The 12,942-nt window shown below is 47.4% G+C and overlaps 2 protein-coding genes across 2 annotated transcripts; both read right to left on the bottom strand.

Annotated features, from left to right (window-relative positions):
* Nucleotides 1-626: 626 nt before the first annotated feature.
* On the bottom strand, nt 627-2,491 carry LOC117859821 (putative F-box/LRR-repeat protein 23). The gene is made up of 2 exons (XM_034743001.2): nt 2,187-2,491; nt 627-1,417 (listed from the first exon to the last, which is right to left on the bottom strand). Exons 1-2 carry the CDS (start codon nt 2,489-2,491, stop codon nt 919-921), a joined length of 804 nt encoding a protein of 267 aa, XP_034598892.1. The 3' UTR covers nt 627-918.
* A 1,610-nt stretch (nt 2,492-4,101) lies between these two features.
* LOC117860177 (putative F-box/LRR-repeat protein 9) lies at nt 4,102-12,723 on the bottom strand. Its single transcript, XM_072294547.1, has 4 exons — nt 12,035-12,723; nt 11,428-11,749; nt 10,112-10,181; nt 4,102-4,749 (listed from the first exon to the last, which is right to left on the bottom strand). Exons 2-4 carry the CDS (start codon nt 11,733-11,735, stop codon nt 4,102-4,104), a joined length of 1,026 nt encoding a protein of 341 aa, XP_072150648.1. The 5' UTR covers nt 11,736-11,749; nt 12,035-12,723.
* Nucleotides 12,724-12,942: the final 219 nt, after the last annotated feature.

Here is a 12,942-nt window from a genome sequence, read left to right as displayed (position 1 = left end):
AACCATGATCCATTCCTGCTCAAATAGGTCTGGGTACCGCTCCCTCCGTTCCAAATTGTAGGTTGTTTTAATTTTAGTTCATAAATATTATTATGCATCTAGGTAGATATAGTGAATGTCAGCTAGGTGGATAATAATATTTATGAATTTAGAAAAGTCAAAATGATCTATAATTTGGAATGGATGGAGTAATTGATTTGTCAAACAATTACGAGCTCTCGTCGTTACGGAAATTTTGTTCAGGATGTTGGATTGGTCAGAAATCATGTTTAACAAAACAAAAATGGGAACAGACAGCAAGTTGTTACTGAAGCTGAATATTTGTCCGGCTGTCCCCTATATACTTTTTTTTTTAATTTGAGGGCTTCAAATGAATTAAGGGATGGCCACATGCCTTTATCTGCTCGCTCGTGGGCCAAAAAGTGTGCTCACACAATTCTAGGTTGGCCGGCTGGTCTGTTGAATTGAAAACACCGATAATTTTTTGGGCGATAACCCAATTCTATTAGGCTCCAGCGATAAAAGAAAAATATCAGAGTTAGTGGAAACCAATGACTGGATAATGTGAACTCTTGATTGGGCTGTTGTTGTATCTCTTATAATCACTGGAATACAATTAGCATAAATGCAGCTTGTCTACTATATTTGTACCAGACAAATACATAGAAGCCTGTATGGACTATATGTTGGAAGATTCATCCAAATACAGTTTTACAAATTACTGAAAAGTAAAAAAAATTCAGTCACTCAAAAACATTGGATGCTAATCTAGCAGCCCAAATTTCTTCACCGACCTTCCCCACCTCTACTTCCCTTGCACGCGCAGGTGGGCGCAACCACGACCGCCTTCCATGTCAGAAATTACAATATGCCTCCGGCCATAACCCACAAAGGCTACTGGCATGGAGGGACCACCTGTCATTCGTACTGCCGTAGAACCCTTCGCGAGCAGCCCCCATTGTTCTCCAAGACCCACTTATACTTGAGAAATGTGACCGTCTTGAGCCTGGCACACTTGGCCCGCAGGGCACTGTCAGGAACAGCAAGGTAGCAGTCGCGAAGGAAGAGAGTCTCCAGGTGCGGGCAGCTGTCAAGGATGGCTTCCAGTCCGCTGTTGCTGACGGAACTGCCAATGAGGCTGAGGCTTCGGAGTTCATGCATCACCTCTAACCCCCGCTCTTCTTGGTAGCGCCTAGGGTAGTTGAAAGAGAACCTAAAGAGCTCCCTGTGCAAGCTGAAACGCTTCAGTTGAGGGCATGCTTTGCCTGTGGCCTCATAGATGCCACGACCGCCGATTCTTGGACAGAGCTCAAGCGATAGATTCTCTAAGAGAGGGGACTTTGCAATCAAATAGCTGAATCCTTTGTTCGTGACATCATGGCATGATATGAGGCTAAGGCTCTTCAGAGATGCTGACCTGCGAACTTGGATACATTAGAAGGGGACAAGGATATGCAATAATACAAACGTATATACATGGGAATACATTAAGGGTTGCTGATTCAGAAAAACAATTTTCCATTAGTTGGATGTGCTAATTCGCGGTGATAATTAAGAATGGGTGTATAATGACAACTAGTTTTTTTTTTCTTGCAGTCAATCAAGAATGACCACCAGTGCAACTACAGTACATCACTGACATTGGATGCAATGAGCCGCTGGAGCTTATTTACAGATAATAGCTAAGATAATCCTGCAAAGTGTGGGTTCAAACAATCTAAGTTTGTTTAACGAATACGTAGGCCACTAGTAACTGATAGTTTATGTTTGTTGCAGCTAGCTTCATCTACCAGAACCCTGCCAGCAGCACATTATAATTTGTAACTGCACTGACCCGTCAGTAGATTGTCATAGAGTAAAGGCCTAAAGAGATTTGACCTGTTTTCTTTTTAACTGATTGAACTGTGCTATCACTTCTTCAACTTATAATCTGAAAAAATTAAGCATAGAACAACAAAATTTAAGTTTATGACAGAAGCAAATCAAGAATCTTTTCCAGCAACTAATCTCATGCTAAGAATATGATCACGTTTTGTTTCATAGAATATAACACTATAACAGTGCAATTGTATCAAAACTAACTGGCAATCTACTCTGCCTAAAGAGGAAAAAAAATAAGCGAAAGAAGCCCAAAAATAAATCTAGACTGAACAAAGATTAAATCCAGTACTGAAATTAAAGAGTACCTGTCCGCTATATACATGAGAAGCCCATCAGTGACGAAAAGCTTCCCCAAGAACACCTCCAGCTGGCCCTTGGAACGGTCCACAGCGACCTTCGCCAGTGCGCGCAGGTCATCTTCGTCCACCTTTTCCACATTGTGGTTTGCCATGTCCACAGATCGCCACAGATCAGGCACCTTGGCCGCCTCGAGCCACGAGTGGCACACGAGGCTTGTGCCCGTGAGGACATCGACGGCACCAACGTTAGTGAAAATCGACACGAGGACGTCCAGGGGCAGTGCAGACCAGTCCCTTGTGGCGGACAGCATATTCGCAGGGTGGGCTATATCGATCTGCAAGAAATTGTTGTGCCACTGTGAGATAGTAGAAAACAGAAATGTTAACACGAGGCCGAGGCAGCAAGAACCTCCTTAGCAAGCAGCATTGGAGCATTTCCACACAATCCACACAAAGAAATTTGGGACAGAAATGATAAAACTTTTTTTTTTGCCAAAGTACAGTCGCAAAGGTCTGAAGACTTCCCTCCCGTGGATGGAAATGGAACCCTAGGACAAGGACTAAGACATCGATTCGTTGAAACTTCAGTAATCACTCGAGAACAAGAAAGTAAATTCCTGACTCTGAAATGAAATTAGACGGGAGTGTCTGCGAACACGCGGTCGATGAGTAATCTGAAAGCCACGATCTTGGTGGCCTGCGTATTCCGGTGGCTTGGATAGGATCGAAACGAAGTTTGGGTGAGCCTAGTTGCCTTCGGTGGCGGCGCCGGTGGCTCGGAGTCGGCGCCTCGGCGGCGGCGGAGACTCCCGGGCAACTTCTTCATCGGGCGAGGGAGGCACGGCGGCGGGGGGCGGCGGGCGGGGTGGCTGTGTTTGGTCTATATGGGTTCTTTCGTGGGGCGAGAGAATCGGCTTCCATGGGCCTCCATGGGCCCAAACATAAGGTTTGGTTAGGCCGTTAGGGCAGCGACTGGAATCTCTTTTTTTTTGCAATTTTTTTTCTTAACACTCTCCTCTTCCTCCCTTCCTTCAGTTACTGCCCACTGAAAAATCCCAAAATCTCAGTCATGCCTTGTTTGGATAAGCCCAATTCTTCAAACTACGTATGGATTGGGGGTGAAATGTAGGCGTTTATCTGCCAATCCCTTCTCATACGTAGAGATTGGAGGCGACTATGAAGTATTCAAACGAAGCCTCAACAAGTTAAGAGTCGTTATGGTCACCAGAGGAGGATTTTGTCTGGGAGATGATTCCAGCGCCAACAGGCTTGCAATGAGAGCATGATCGACAGGTGGTGATGGCAGGCATAGGAATGGCAGCATACAGGGGAGGGGCAACAGGCAGGCAACTAGTAAAACACGCATTATTTGGCTTATTATAATTAATTATGCACAATCCGTAATTCAAAATTGTGACTTATTTTTAAGTACGATTATTTCTACAAAGGAGAACATAGGATTGATGTCACAAAGGAAAAAAGGAGTCTAAGAAGACTCATAACCTCACGCCTGTTTGGGTAATGCTAATTAACTAGTAAACTAGAGGACATGACCATCGACCAATTGCAAAAGTAGACATGATGCATACCATGTCCACCTGCACATGGTGTGATGTAAAGTACAACAGACAGACATTGCCAGTTCCAGCTTCAAGAAAACATGTCAGGTGAAACCCGTTGTCAACTCCACACAAGTTCACAGGAACAATCAGTGACCACAAAAGAGATAAAAAAAAAACTGACACATAGCTAGGATGAAGGTGTTAAGCGATATTCCAACAAAAAGGGTTTGAGATCCCAAGTACCAGCAACACCCACACCACATCTACTTCAGGGACATGTACGAGCCCCACGAGGAATGCCAGATCCTCAAGCTAGTCCATGAACACGCCATAAAGGTCGGGATGGTAAGAATCACGGGTCAGTAACCATCATCGCTGTCATCTCTCATTAGCATGCGCATACCCTTGAGGAACATCCGATGTTCTGGGCCAAGCTCGGACTCATGCACACCGTCGAGATAGCGGAGAGGATCACAGTAATCATCATACTCATCCGAGTCCAGAATATAGTCAGGCCCACCATAGACACAATCATCTGAGTCGGAGTCAAAGCCAAGTCCAGAACCTGGCCAGATAGGACCCTCAAACTGTAAGCCATAGCCATCCGTTGAATCATAAGGAAGCCTCAGCGTCTTGATTGTAGCACATTTGGCCCGCAGGGCATCATCCATGACGATGTTGAAGCAATGACGGATGTCGAGGGACTCCAGGTGGGGGCAATTGTCAAGGATAGCTGCCAGTCCTTCGTTGGTAAAGTTATTGCCGAAGAGCTGCAGAGAGCGTAATCCGTGCATGGATGCAATCCCCAGGGCATTATCATCCTTGTTGTACTTGAACTCGCTATCATCATCATCTGAGTACTCTGCAAATTCATGGAAGCGGTACCTATTGAACCTAAAGCGCTTCAGCTCTGGGCATGCTTTGCCAACCTCCTCAAATACATGCTTCCCATCTATATTTGTAAAGAGTGAGATCTCGAGCTCCTCAAGCAGAGGAAACTTTATTATCTCCTCTTCAAATTTGAAGATATCCTGACTACAAATGAGGCGGAGACTCGTCAGAGATGGTGCCCTGCAAAGATAGTACTACTACATTAGCAACCAACAAATATTCATTTGAAAACAAATACTACCTCCATTCTTAAATATTCGACGTTTAGGATAAACTATATATGATGTTTAAGATAAACTAGTTAGTTCAAAAATGAACTAATTTGCTTGTCATAAACGTCATATATATTTAAGAATTGGAGGGAGTACATGCAAATCAAGAATATTTTTTCTCTTCTCTCTCCCGTCTCAGATCCAGATCCGGGACGAGGCTAGTCCGCTGCGGCCGCGGTGCCCTGCCCGCTGGGGCCGCCGAGTCCAGCCTGCGGCTGCGACCTCCAAAGCCCGGCCACGGACGCCCCGACAAATGCGTCAGAGAAGAAGTGCTCCGAGTAGTGGGGTCACGCGGCGCCGCCATACAGCAGTCGCGCTGCCCGAGATCCAAGAGCGCAGCGCGGGCTAGGCTGCGGCCCTCAAGGGCGTTAACCGACCGCGGTGGGCGGCCTCCGCTGCGGGGCGCGGCGGTGTGCGACGCTGGGGAGCACGACCACCAGCCGCGGTGACGGACGTCCGCGCGGCGCGGACACGCGTTCTTGGCGGCGACGCGGTGGCGCGGCGGCACGGCGCGTCATTCGGATCTGACTGCGGCCTCGGCCGGCGAAGCGGCGCGCGGGGGCACATGGGCCGGCCTACCGCAGATCCGACAGTGGTGCGGCACAAGGTCGGCACCGCGCACAGTCCGACGGCGGCTGCGGCGCAGCCCGACGGTGGCAGCGACGCAGCTGGACGGCGGGGCATCCAAGGCCGCCCGGCGCGGCACGGAAACGGGCACCCACGCCAGCGCATGGCGCTGCACGACGACGCGCGGCGTAGCCAGACGGCTCGACCGCAGCTAGACGGGCAGGGTGGCGCGCGTCCGCCGGCTCCACGCGGGAGCGCTAGCACGGGGCGCTGCCGCCGACGCTCGTCTCGCCGCGAGCAGCAGCTCTGCCCGTGGCCTTTTTCTTTTTTCTTTCTTGCTTCTTCATTTTCCTTTGATTTTTTTGCTTTCTATTTTTTCTCTAGTTCTAAGCTAACAAAATAATTCTAAAACCAGTTTAACTTACCAGCATTTTGAAAACATGATTCTCTTGTAAAACAAACGGTACATAAAAGTGTATCACCATATACATCACGTGTAGATATCTTTTTTCTTAAGCAGTGTTGCCTACCAAGTACATGTTCCATTTTAGACTTGAAATCATTGAAAAAATGATCGCTCATCATTGAGAAAAACTTTGTACATGTAGTGTACATAGGTAAAAGTTAAGGAGTGCAGTTGGTATACCTTGGTTAGAACGTGTGTAGTACACACCGTGTACGCGCATAAACAAAACATTAAACAATTTAAATATGGATAACTCATATAACATATGTATTTTTTAAAAATTTTGAAAAAGTTCTCACGCATGTACGGAATCATCACATGTTGTCAAAAAGGCTGTCTACTTGAATGTAAAAAATCTGTACACATGCATATAAAGATGCACCTTTTGTCCTTTTGCATCGGTACCCAATAACTCTGTATGTCCCATCGAATTGTATAGGGATTGTACCGCTGGTACATATACGTTTGAGAAAAAAATCAAATACAACCCAATACATATGAATGTGACAAAAGGGCACGAGGAACGATGTGAGATTAGCGGTCCGGATGTTGCTAGCTACACGAAAGCATTTTCGGAGCAAAGTTGCTTGACTTGACTATTGCTTGTTTGACACTATAGAGCATACCTACGCTGCCAAAAAAGCTTGAGGACAAGACCATGCTACAGATGAGTCACTATCGTCTACCAAGATTATATGTGGAGGAAAGTTATGAAAGATGTAGGATTGTGGTCCTGGGTGTGCTTCGAGATTCGGACCAGTAACTATGCCCGTGGGATTATATCCCATCCAAATACACCTTTATGAGTCATGGTGAGGCGGTCGGCTTCAAATCTGGGGTGGCACGGCGCGGCATCCTGGGCCGCCGGCTGCCAACGCGGTGCAGCACAATGGCGTGGTGGCGTGGCGAGGCTGCCGGAGCCGGCTCCAGGGGCGCACTGACGCCGAAGCCACCGGATCCGAGCCCATGCAAGGCTTGCGGCACCAGATCATAGGGGCGCGGTCCATGACCTAGGCCGTCAGTGCAGGACCGCTGCCGCGACGTGGGGCTGGGCCACTAGAAGCAGGGCAGCGAGAACGGGTTCTGCGGCTGCTCGTCCCTCCCGCGGCTGGCGCCGCGCGAGGCTAATGCCGTGGGGTCGTCAGTCGCCGGTCGCCGGTACAGTGGTGCGGCGTAGCGCCCGCGTCACGGCCGATGGCCTGGGCGCAGACCCCTTCGCGGTACGCCATCCATGCGGCGCTCCTTGGCATCGTCACCCTGAGTAGTGTGCCACGTGCGCGCCGGACAATGCTACTGCTCGCCGCGGGGTGGCCGAGCAGTTCGCATGCCACCAACTCCCGTTGTCCCTTGCCACGGGACGCTGCTTCTCCTCGTGGCCTAGGGACCTTGGGGCGAGGGTCGCGGACCCAGCTGCCACGTAGGGAGCTACGGTGAGGTGCGACAGCAGCTCGCGGGGTCACAGCCACGGTGAGCTCTCGTGCGGGGGCGGCGGGGCCGTTGGCAAGTCCCATGCACCGAGCTACTCAGGAGTTGCGACGGTGGGGTCAGGGGCTCCGGCTTGGGCGGCTAGCTCCTCTTGCTTTTTATATAATTTAGTTGGTCGTGCATTTTTTATTTGGCTGCATTAATGATCTGATTTTTGTCTTTTTTGTGGTACATGCGATGTGATTTTTGTCTTTTTTATGGTACATGCGATGTGAATATTTTCTTTTTGCATATCTTTTATATGTTCACTAATGTTCATCATGTGTTCATCTGCGGTCTGTTAGATGTTAATGCTATGTTCATCAGCGTGTTTATCTGTTCTACCATATGCATTCATCAATTATGTGTTATTTTTCTGTTCATTAGATGTGTCATCTGATGTACGTTAGATATTTATGCTTGTCATGTATTAACTATGCTAAAGATTACGAGTACACTAGCAAAAAATCATGTTGATGGTGTACTTAGCTAAAAAGTCATGGTGTACAACTATTGTTCCATAAATATGATGGTTTAGAGCGTGTGCAGTACCCATAGTGTACATGCGAAAGTACCAGGGTACATCTGTTGTACTGAACTTAATAGTAAGATAGATTAAGAAAAAACAAATGTGAAATGGTAACTTTTCAAAATTTGAACCCGGTGTACAGGTGCAGCCTATGTGCAGTTGGGCAATAAAGTCAAAATAGCACTAGGCTTTTTGCACAACCCGATGCCCTTTTACAGAGTTTGATGTGCCTTTATAGCATATATAGGATAAGATCATACGTGATCCAAGTTAGATCACTGGTCAGAATTGAATCGTCCATGGCTTCCAGGTACCCAACAGGATTCTCCTATCACCCTATCATGCGACGTGCAACATGCACTTGTAACCTATCGAAGATTTGAAAAATTTTACTTTATAGTAAAAGGTACCTTAGAATAAAGGACACATGCGGCACACATTCTCAATAACCAATATGGCACACACATTGTCATGATGAACGAGTGTGATACACACAATTTGTAGTATATACAAGTTAAGCAAATGTGACACACATTTTGAAAATGACTTCCATGCGTCATATATAGGCTACAATAACCAACACAAGCAGTTATTAGAAGGCATTAAATCATTATTACCTATCATGCCATAAAGATGAACCGTAGGCCATAAAGATGGACCATACTCACATGTTAGCAACTTGTATTGAAATCTCAAGAACTTTTTTTATAATTGAAAAAAGTTTGAGATAAAAAATGCTTGTAACGCCTTTTAGGAGTCATCAGGCAACGAATCTCTGGTGATGGACTCAATCACTACTTCTCCTTGTTTGTTCAAGTCGGCACACATGCAGAGCTACATGCATGTGCCGCATCTCAGCGGCTTGAAGTTCAACGTGAAGAGCGAGGTGCTCGACTATTGAATCTCTAACGCGACGGTGTGTTCCAAAGCAGTGTAAGAGACGCTTGAGGGCAAAAGAGCACGCTACACCCGAGTCATTATCTGTTGTCGATCACCCCTATCATTGCACGTGACGTGCGCTATCCTGTGTTTTCAAATAGTGATTAGAAGAAAAATAGTAGAACCAAGAGCAGATGTGGCACACATATGCTCGATCAATAACCAATGTGTCACACACATTTTCATGAACAAATATGACACACACAGTAGATACCATACAAAAAAGAAGTGTGACACCCACATTTTCAACATAACTTCCACACTGTCATATATGGTATAATCATCAACATAAACAGTAATTAGAAGGCATTGGTTCACCATTACTTATTATGCCATAAAGATGAGCAATAGCCACAAGTTACATAGCTAGATTGGAATTTCTTTTCATAATTTCTGGTTGGTACCGTTAATCCATCAAATTAGTTGCTGGTAATATGCCTAGTTTTCCCCTGAGTAGTGAGAGTATATACAAGATATATACGTGCTACGTTACAAATTACAATGTACAATTCAATATTTTTGACAAAATATGTACAAGTGTGATCACACTTTTCTTGCAGCTAATAACCATGCAATATAATAGCTGTTATAAAGAAATGAACGACAGAGTAGAATTGCAGGTGATCGATCACAAAATGGACATTGAGGCCTGCATGAGACTTGGCTTCCTTTTTTTTTTTGCAATGGTCAAATACTACCAGGTTGTCAGCAAACAATGTACAAAATGAAATGCAGTACTACTAGCAAACAAAATGTAATGCAGTATTAGCCTTGACAAGGGTCACAACAACTTGTATAAACAGTACTAACTCTAGTCAAACCATGGTAATAATCCGCGACGACATAGTGGAGATCACTAGCTAGCGGTCATATTCAGGAAGCGTCAGTATCTTGATCCTGGCACACTTGGCCCTCAGGGGGTCGTCAGCTATGACTTTGTAGCAATCACGCAAGCAGAGAATTTCCAGGCGAGGGCAGCCATCGACGATGGCTACCAGCTCTTCATTGGTGATGTTGCTGCTGATGAGGCTGAGGCTTCGCAGCTCGGACATCGTCGCTGCGATTCCGAGCGCTTCTGCGACACGCCGAGGGTAGTTCAAGGAGAACCTAAAGCACTCTCTGCGCAGGCTGAAACGTTTCAGCTGGCGGCATGCTTTGCCGGTAGACTCGTACACGTTGCGACCGCCGACCTTTGGACAGAGCTCAAGTGAGAGGTCCTCTAGCAGAGGTGATTTCGTAACCAGTTCGGTGAATCCTTTGTTAGAGACCTCGTGGCATGATGTAAGGCTAAGGATCTTCAGAGATGCTGACCTGCGGACGTGGTTAGATTAGGAGGGAGCAAGAATATGCAATACAAACGTCTGAGGAAGAAATAGATTAAAAGGGTTGCTGATTTAAAATGTTGGCAGAGAAAATTAAGAATGGATCTACTCTATAATACTATGTAGCTCTCTTTCTTGCAGTTAACTCCATCTGTCAAGAATCACTACTAGAGAACTGACCTTCCATCAAAGTACCTTTATCCTGGTTGACTTTGGATCTAGAACTAAATTGGCTTTAGTCCCGGATCAAAAATGAGGCACCGAAGGTCACCCATGGGAGGGGCTTTAGTCTCAGTTGTAAAGACCAACCAGGACTAATGCCCCCCTTTAGTCCCAATTGTAACGACTAAAAAATTTGGCACCGACGGTGAGAGCTTTTGTCCCGGTTGGAAATTCCAACCCGGACAAAAGAACTGGGACAAAAGATTTAATCCTGATTGGAAATTCCAACCGGGACCTTTCTCACGTGCACTCCACACCCCCCTTCTCTCTCCATCTTCCCCTTCTCTCTCCATCTTATCTCATCCCTCTCCCTTTCTTTATCTCGTGGACACTAACTCTCTCTGGCGCTAACTCTTCCTCCTCCCTCCCTCCTCCTCTCCCTTTTTCTAAGCGGGCGGCCGGCTCTGGCACGGGCGAGGGCGACGCGGCTAGGCGGGCGGGCGCGCGCAGGCGGCGAGTGGTCGGGTGCCCATTTTTTTATTTTTTTGAAACCTTTCGGTCCCGGTTGGTAACACCAACCGGAACTAAATGGGGTCTTTAGTCCCGGGTGGATGACCTGGGATTAAAAGACCCCCTTTATCTCGAATAATTAGTCCTGGATGGATTTTCCGGATCTTTTTACCCCTACCAACCGGACTAATGCTGCGTTTTCTAGAAATGAATGACCACCGGTGCAGCACAAGACTACAACACATACAGTTACTGCCTTTCGAAAAAAAACCATACAGTTACTGAATTATCATAGAGTTAAGGCCTTACGTGGCAATCAAACTTATTATTACTACTATCTGACAAACTATGCATATGACCTTGTAGTGGTAGGAAATTATGAAAATACGTACATTTAATCATGGAAAAAGTCTAAATTAGACTAAGTATGGTCAAAATCTAGATAACCCCCTAAACAATTTTGGTTCAATTTACTCCGAGAACTGTATTAATTGGTAAACTTCTGACCCCTTAAAATGATTTCACAAGATTAAATTTAGTGCTGAAAGCAAAAGAAAAGGTACCTGGCCCCTAAATACTTGAGAAGCTCATCAGTGACAAAATACTTCCCCAAGAACACCTCCAGCTGCCCCATGGAGCGGTCAACGGCCAGCTTCGCCATCGCATACAGGACGTCTCCCTTCATCTCCTCCACCACCCTGTGGTTCGCCATGTCCACGGATCTCCACAGCTCAGGCTCCTTCGCTGCCTGCAGCCATGAGCGGCACACGAGGCCTGAACCCATTAGGATCTCGACGGGGCCGAGCCTCGCGAAGACCAGCATGAGGGCGTCAAGGGGCAACTCCGACCAGTCCCTGCCGGCAGCCTCCATTCTTTGGCACACACCTGAGAACGAAACTGGGGTGGTCGTTGGCACTTATTATAGCAGCTTGACCATAAGTTTAAATAGATGAAATTAGATCAAAACTACCATGCATGTGTCTACGAAATACTCTGGCGATTTTTCGTCAAAATTCCTGCCCTGAATTTCGGCTTCCTCGGTGGCCATGGAATAGGTGGAGTGGTAGATTACACCAGGGAACAACAACAAGGCGTCTAGTTGCGGGCTTGCGGCCTATGGCTCGCTTAGGAATGAAATGGATCCGAGGTTTGGTCTAGTACTCTAGTTACCTTGGGCAGCGTCGATGAAATCGCCGGGCCGTATAGGAGGCAGCAGCGGCGGAGGTCTCCGGGCAACGTCGTCGAGAGAGGGCCGGCGTGGAACGAAGCCGCACGGCGGCGCCGGTGGTTGGCTGGTCGGAATGTTTGGATCTTGGCGTGAGAGAGGAGTGGATTGACTGACGACTGACTAGTTAAATGGTTGGTGGTTGACTGGTCGGAACGTTCTTCTTACCTGCGGCCGTCCGAAGCGAGACAAAAATATCGGCCAGCCTGATGGCCCACAGATGCAAAATCCAAAACCAGGACGGCACGCTGACTGTTCGCGGACCCGAGATTTTTCTTCCAAATGAGTTCGCTGACTGTTCGTGGACCCAAAATTTTCTTACAAATGAGTTAGCTCACGTAAACTACTAGATAATTCACCATCCATCCACCTGTTTTATTCCAGTTAAATTTTACCCATGACTAAAAGTTCATCAACCGGGACTAAAACTCAGCCACTGGTGGGGGGCTCACCAACCGGGACTAAAGAGCCCCTTTAGTCCCAGTTATAAAACCCAGTGGTCTGAAGGGACACCAACCGGGAGAAAAGGGTCCTCTCGTTCCGCACGCCCCCCTCCACCTCCTCTCTCCCTCTCCTCCGCCTCCTGGCTCCTCACACCTTATCTTCTGCACCTACGCCTCCACCTCCTGGCTCATCCTTATCTTCTTCCTCTCCTTCTCTCCCTCCCTCTCCTCCTCTCCCTCCTCTCTGCCTCCACCTCCTCTTCTTGCGCCGCCACTGCCCCATCCCTTCGGTACCCTCCCCTTCCTCCTCTGCTCGCCCCTCATTGGGAGTGAGGAGCGGCAGCGGGGCGAGGGTAGGGCTAGCGAGGGCATAGACGGTCAGGCGGCGACCGGGCGCGACGGGCGTGGAA

The sequence above is a fragment of the Setaria viridis genome, chromosome 6, assembly GCF_005286985.2.
Source record: "Setaria viridis chromosome 6, Setaria_viridis_v4.0, whole genome shotgun sequence".
Lineage (NCBI taxonomy): Eukaryota > Viridiplantae > Streptophyta > Magnoliopsida > Poales > Poaceae > Setaria > Setaria viridis.
This window is presented reverse-complemented; position numbering and strand designations above follow the sequence as displayed.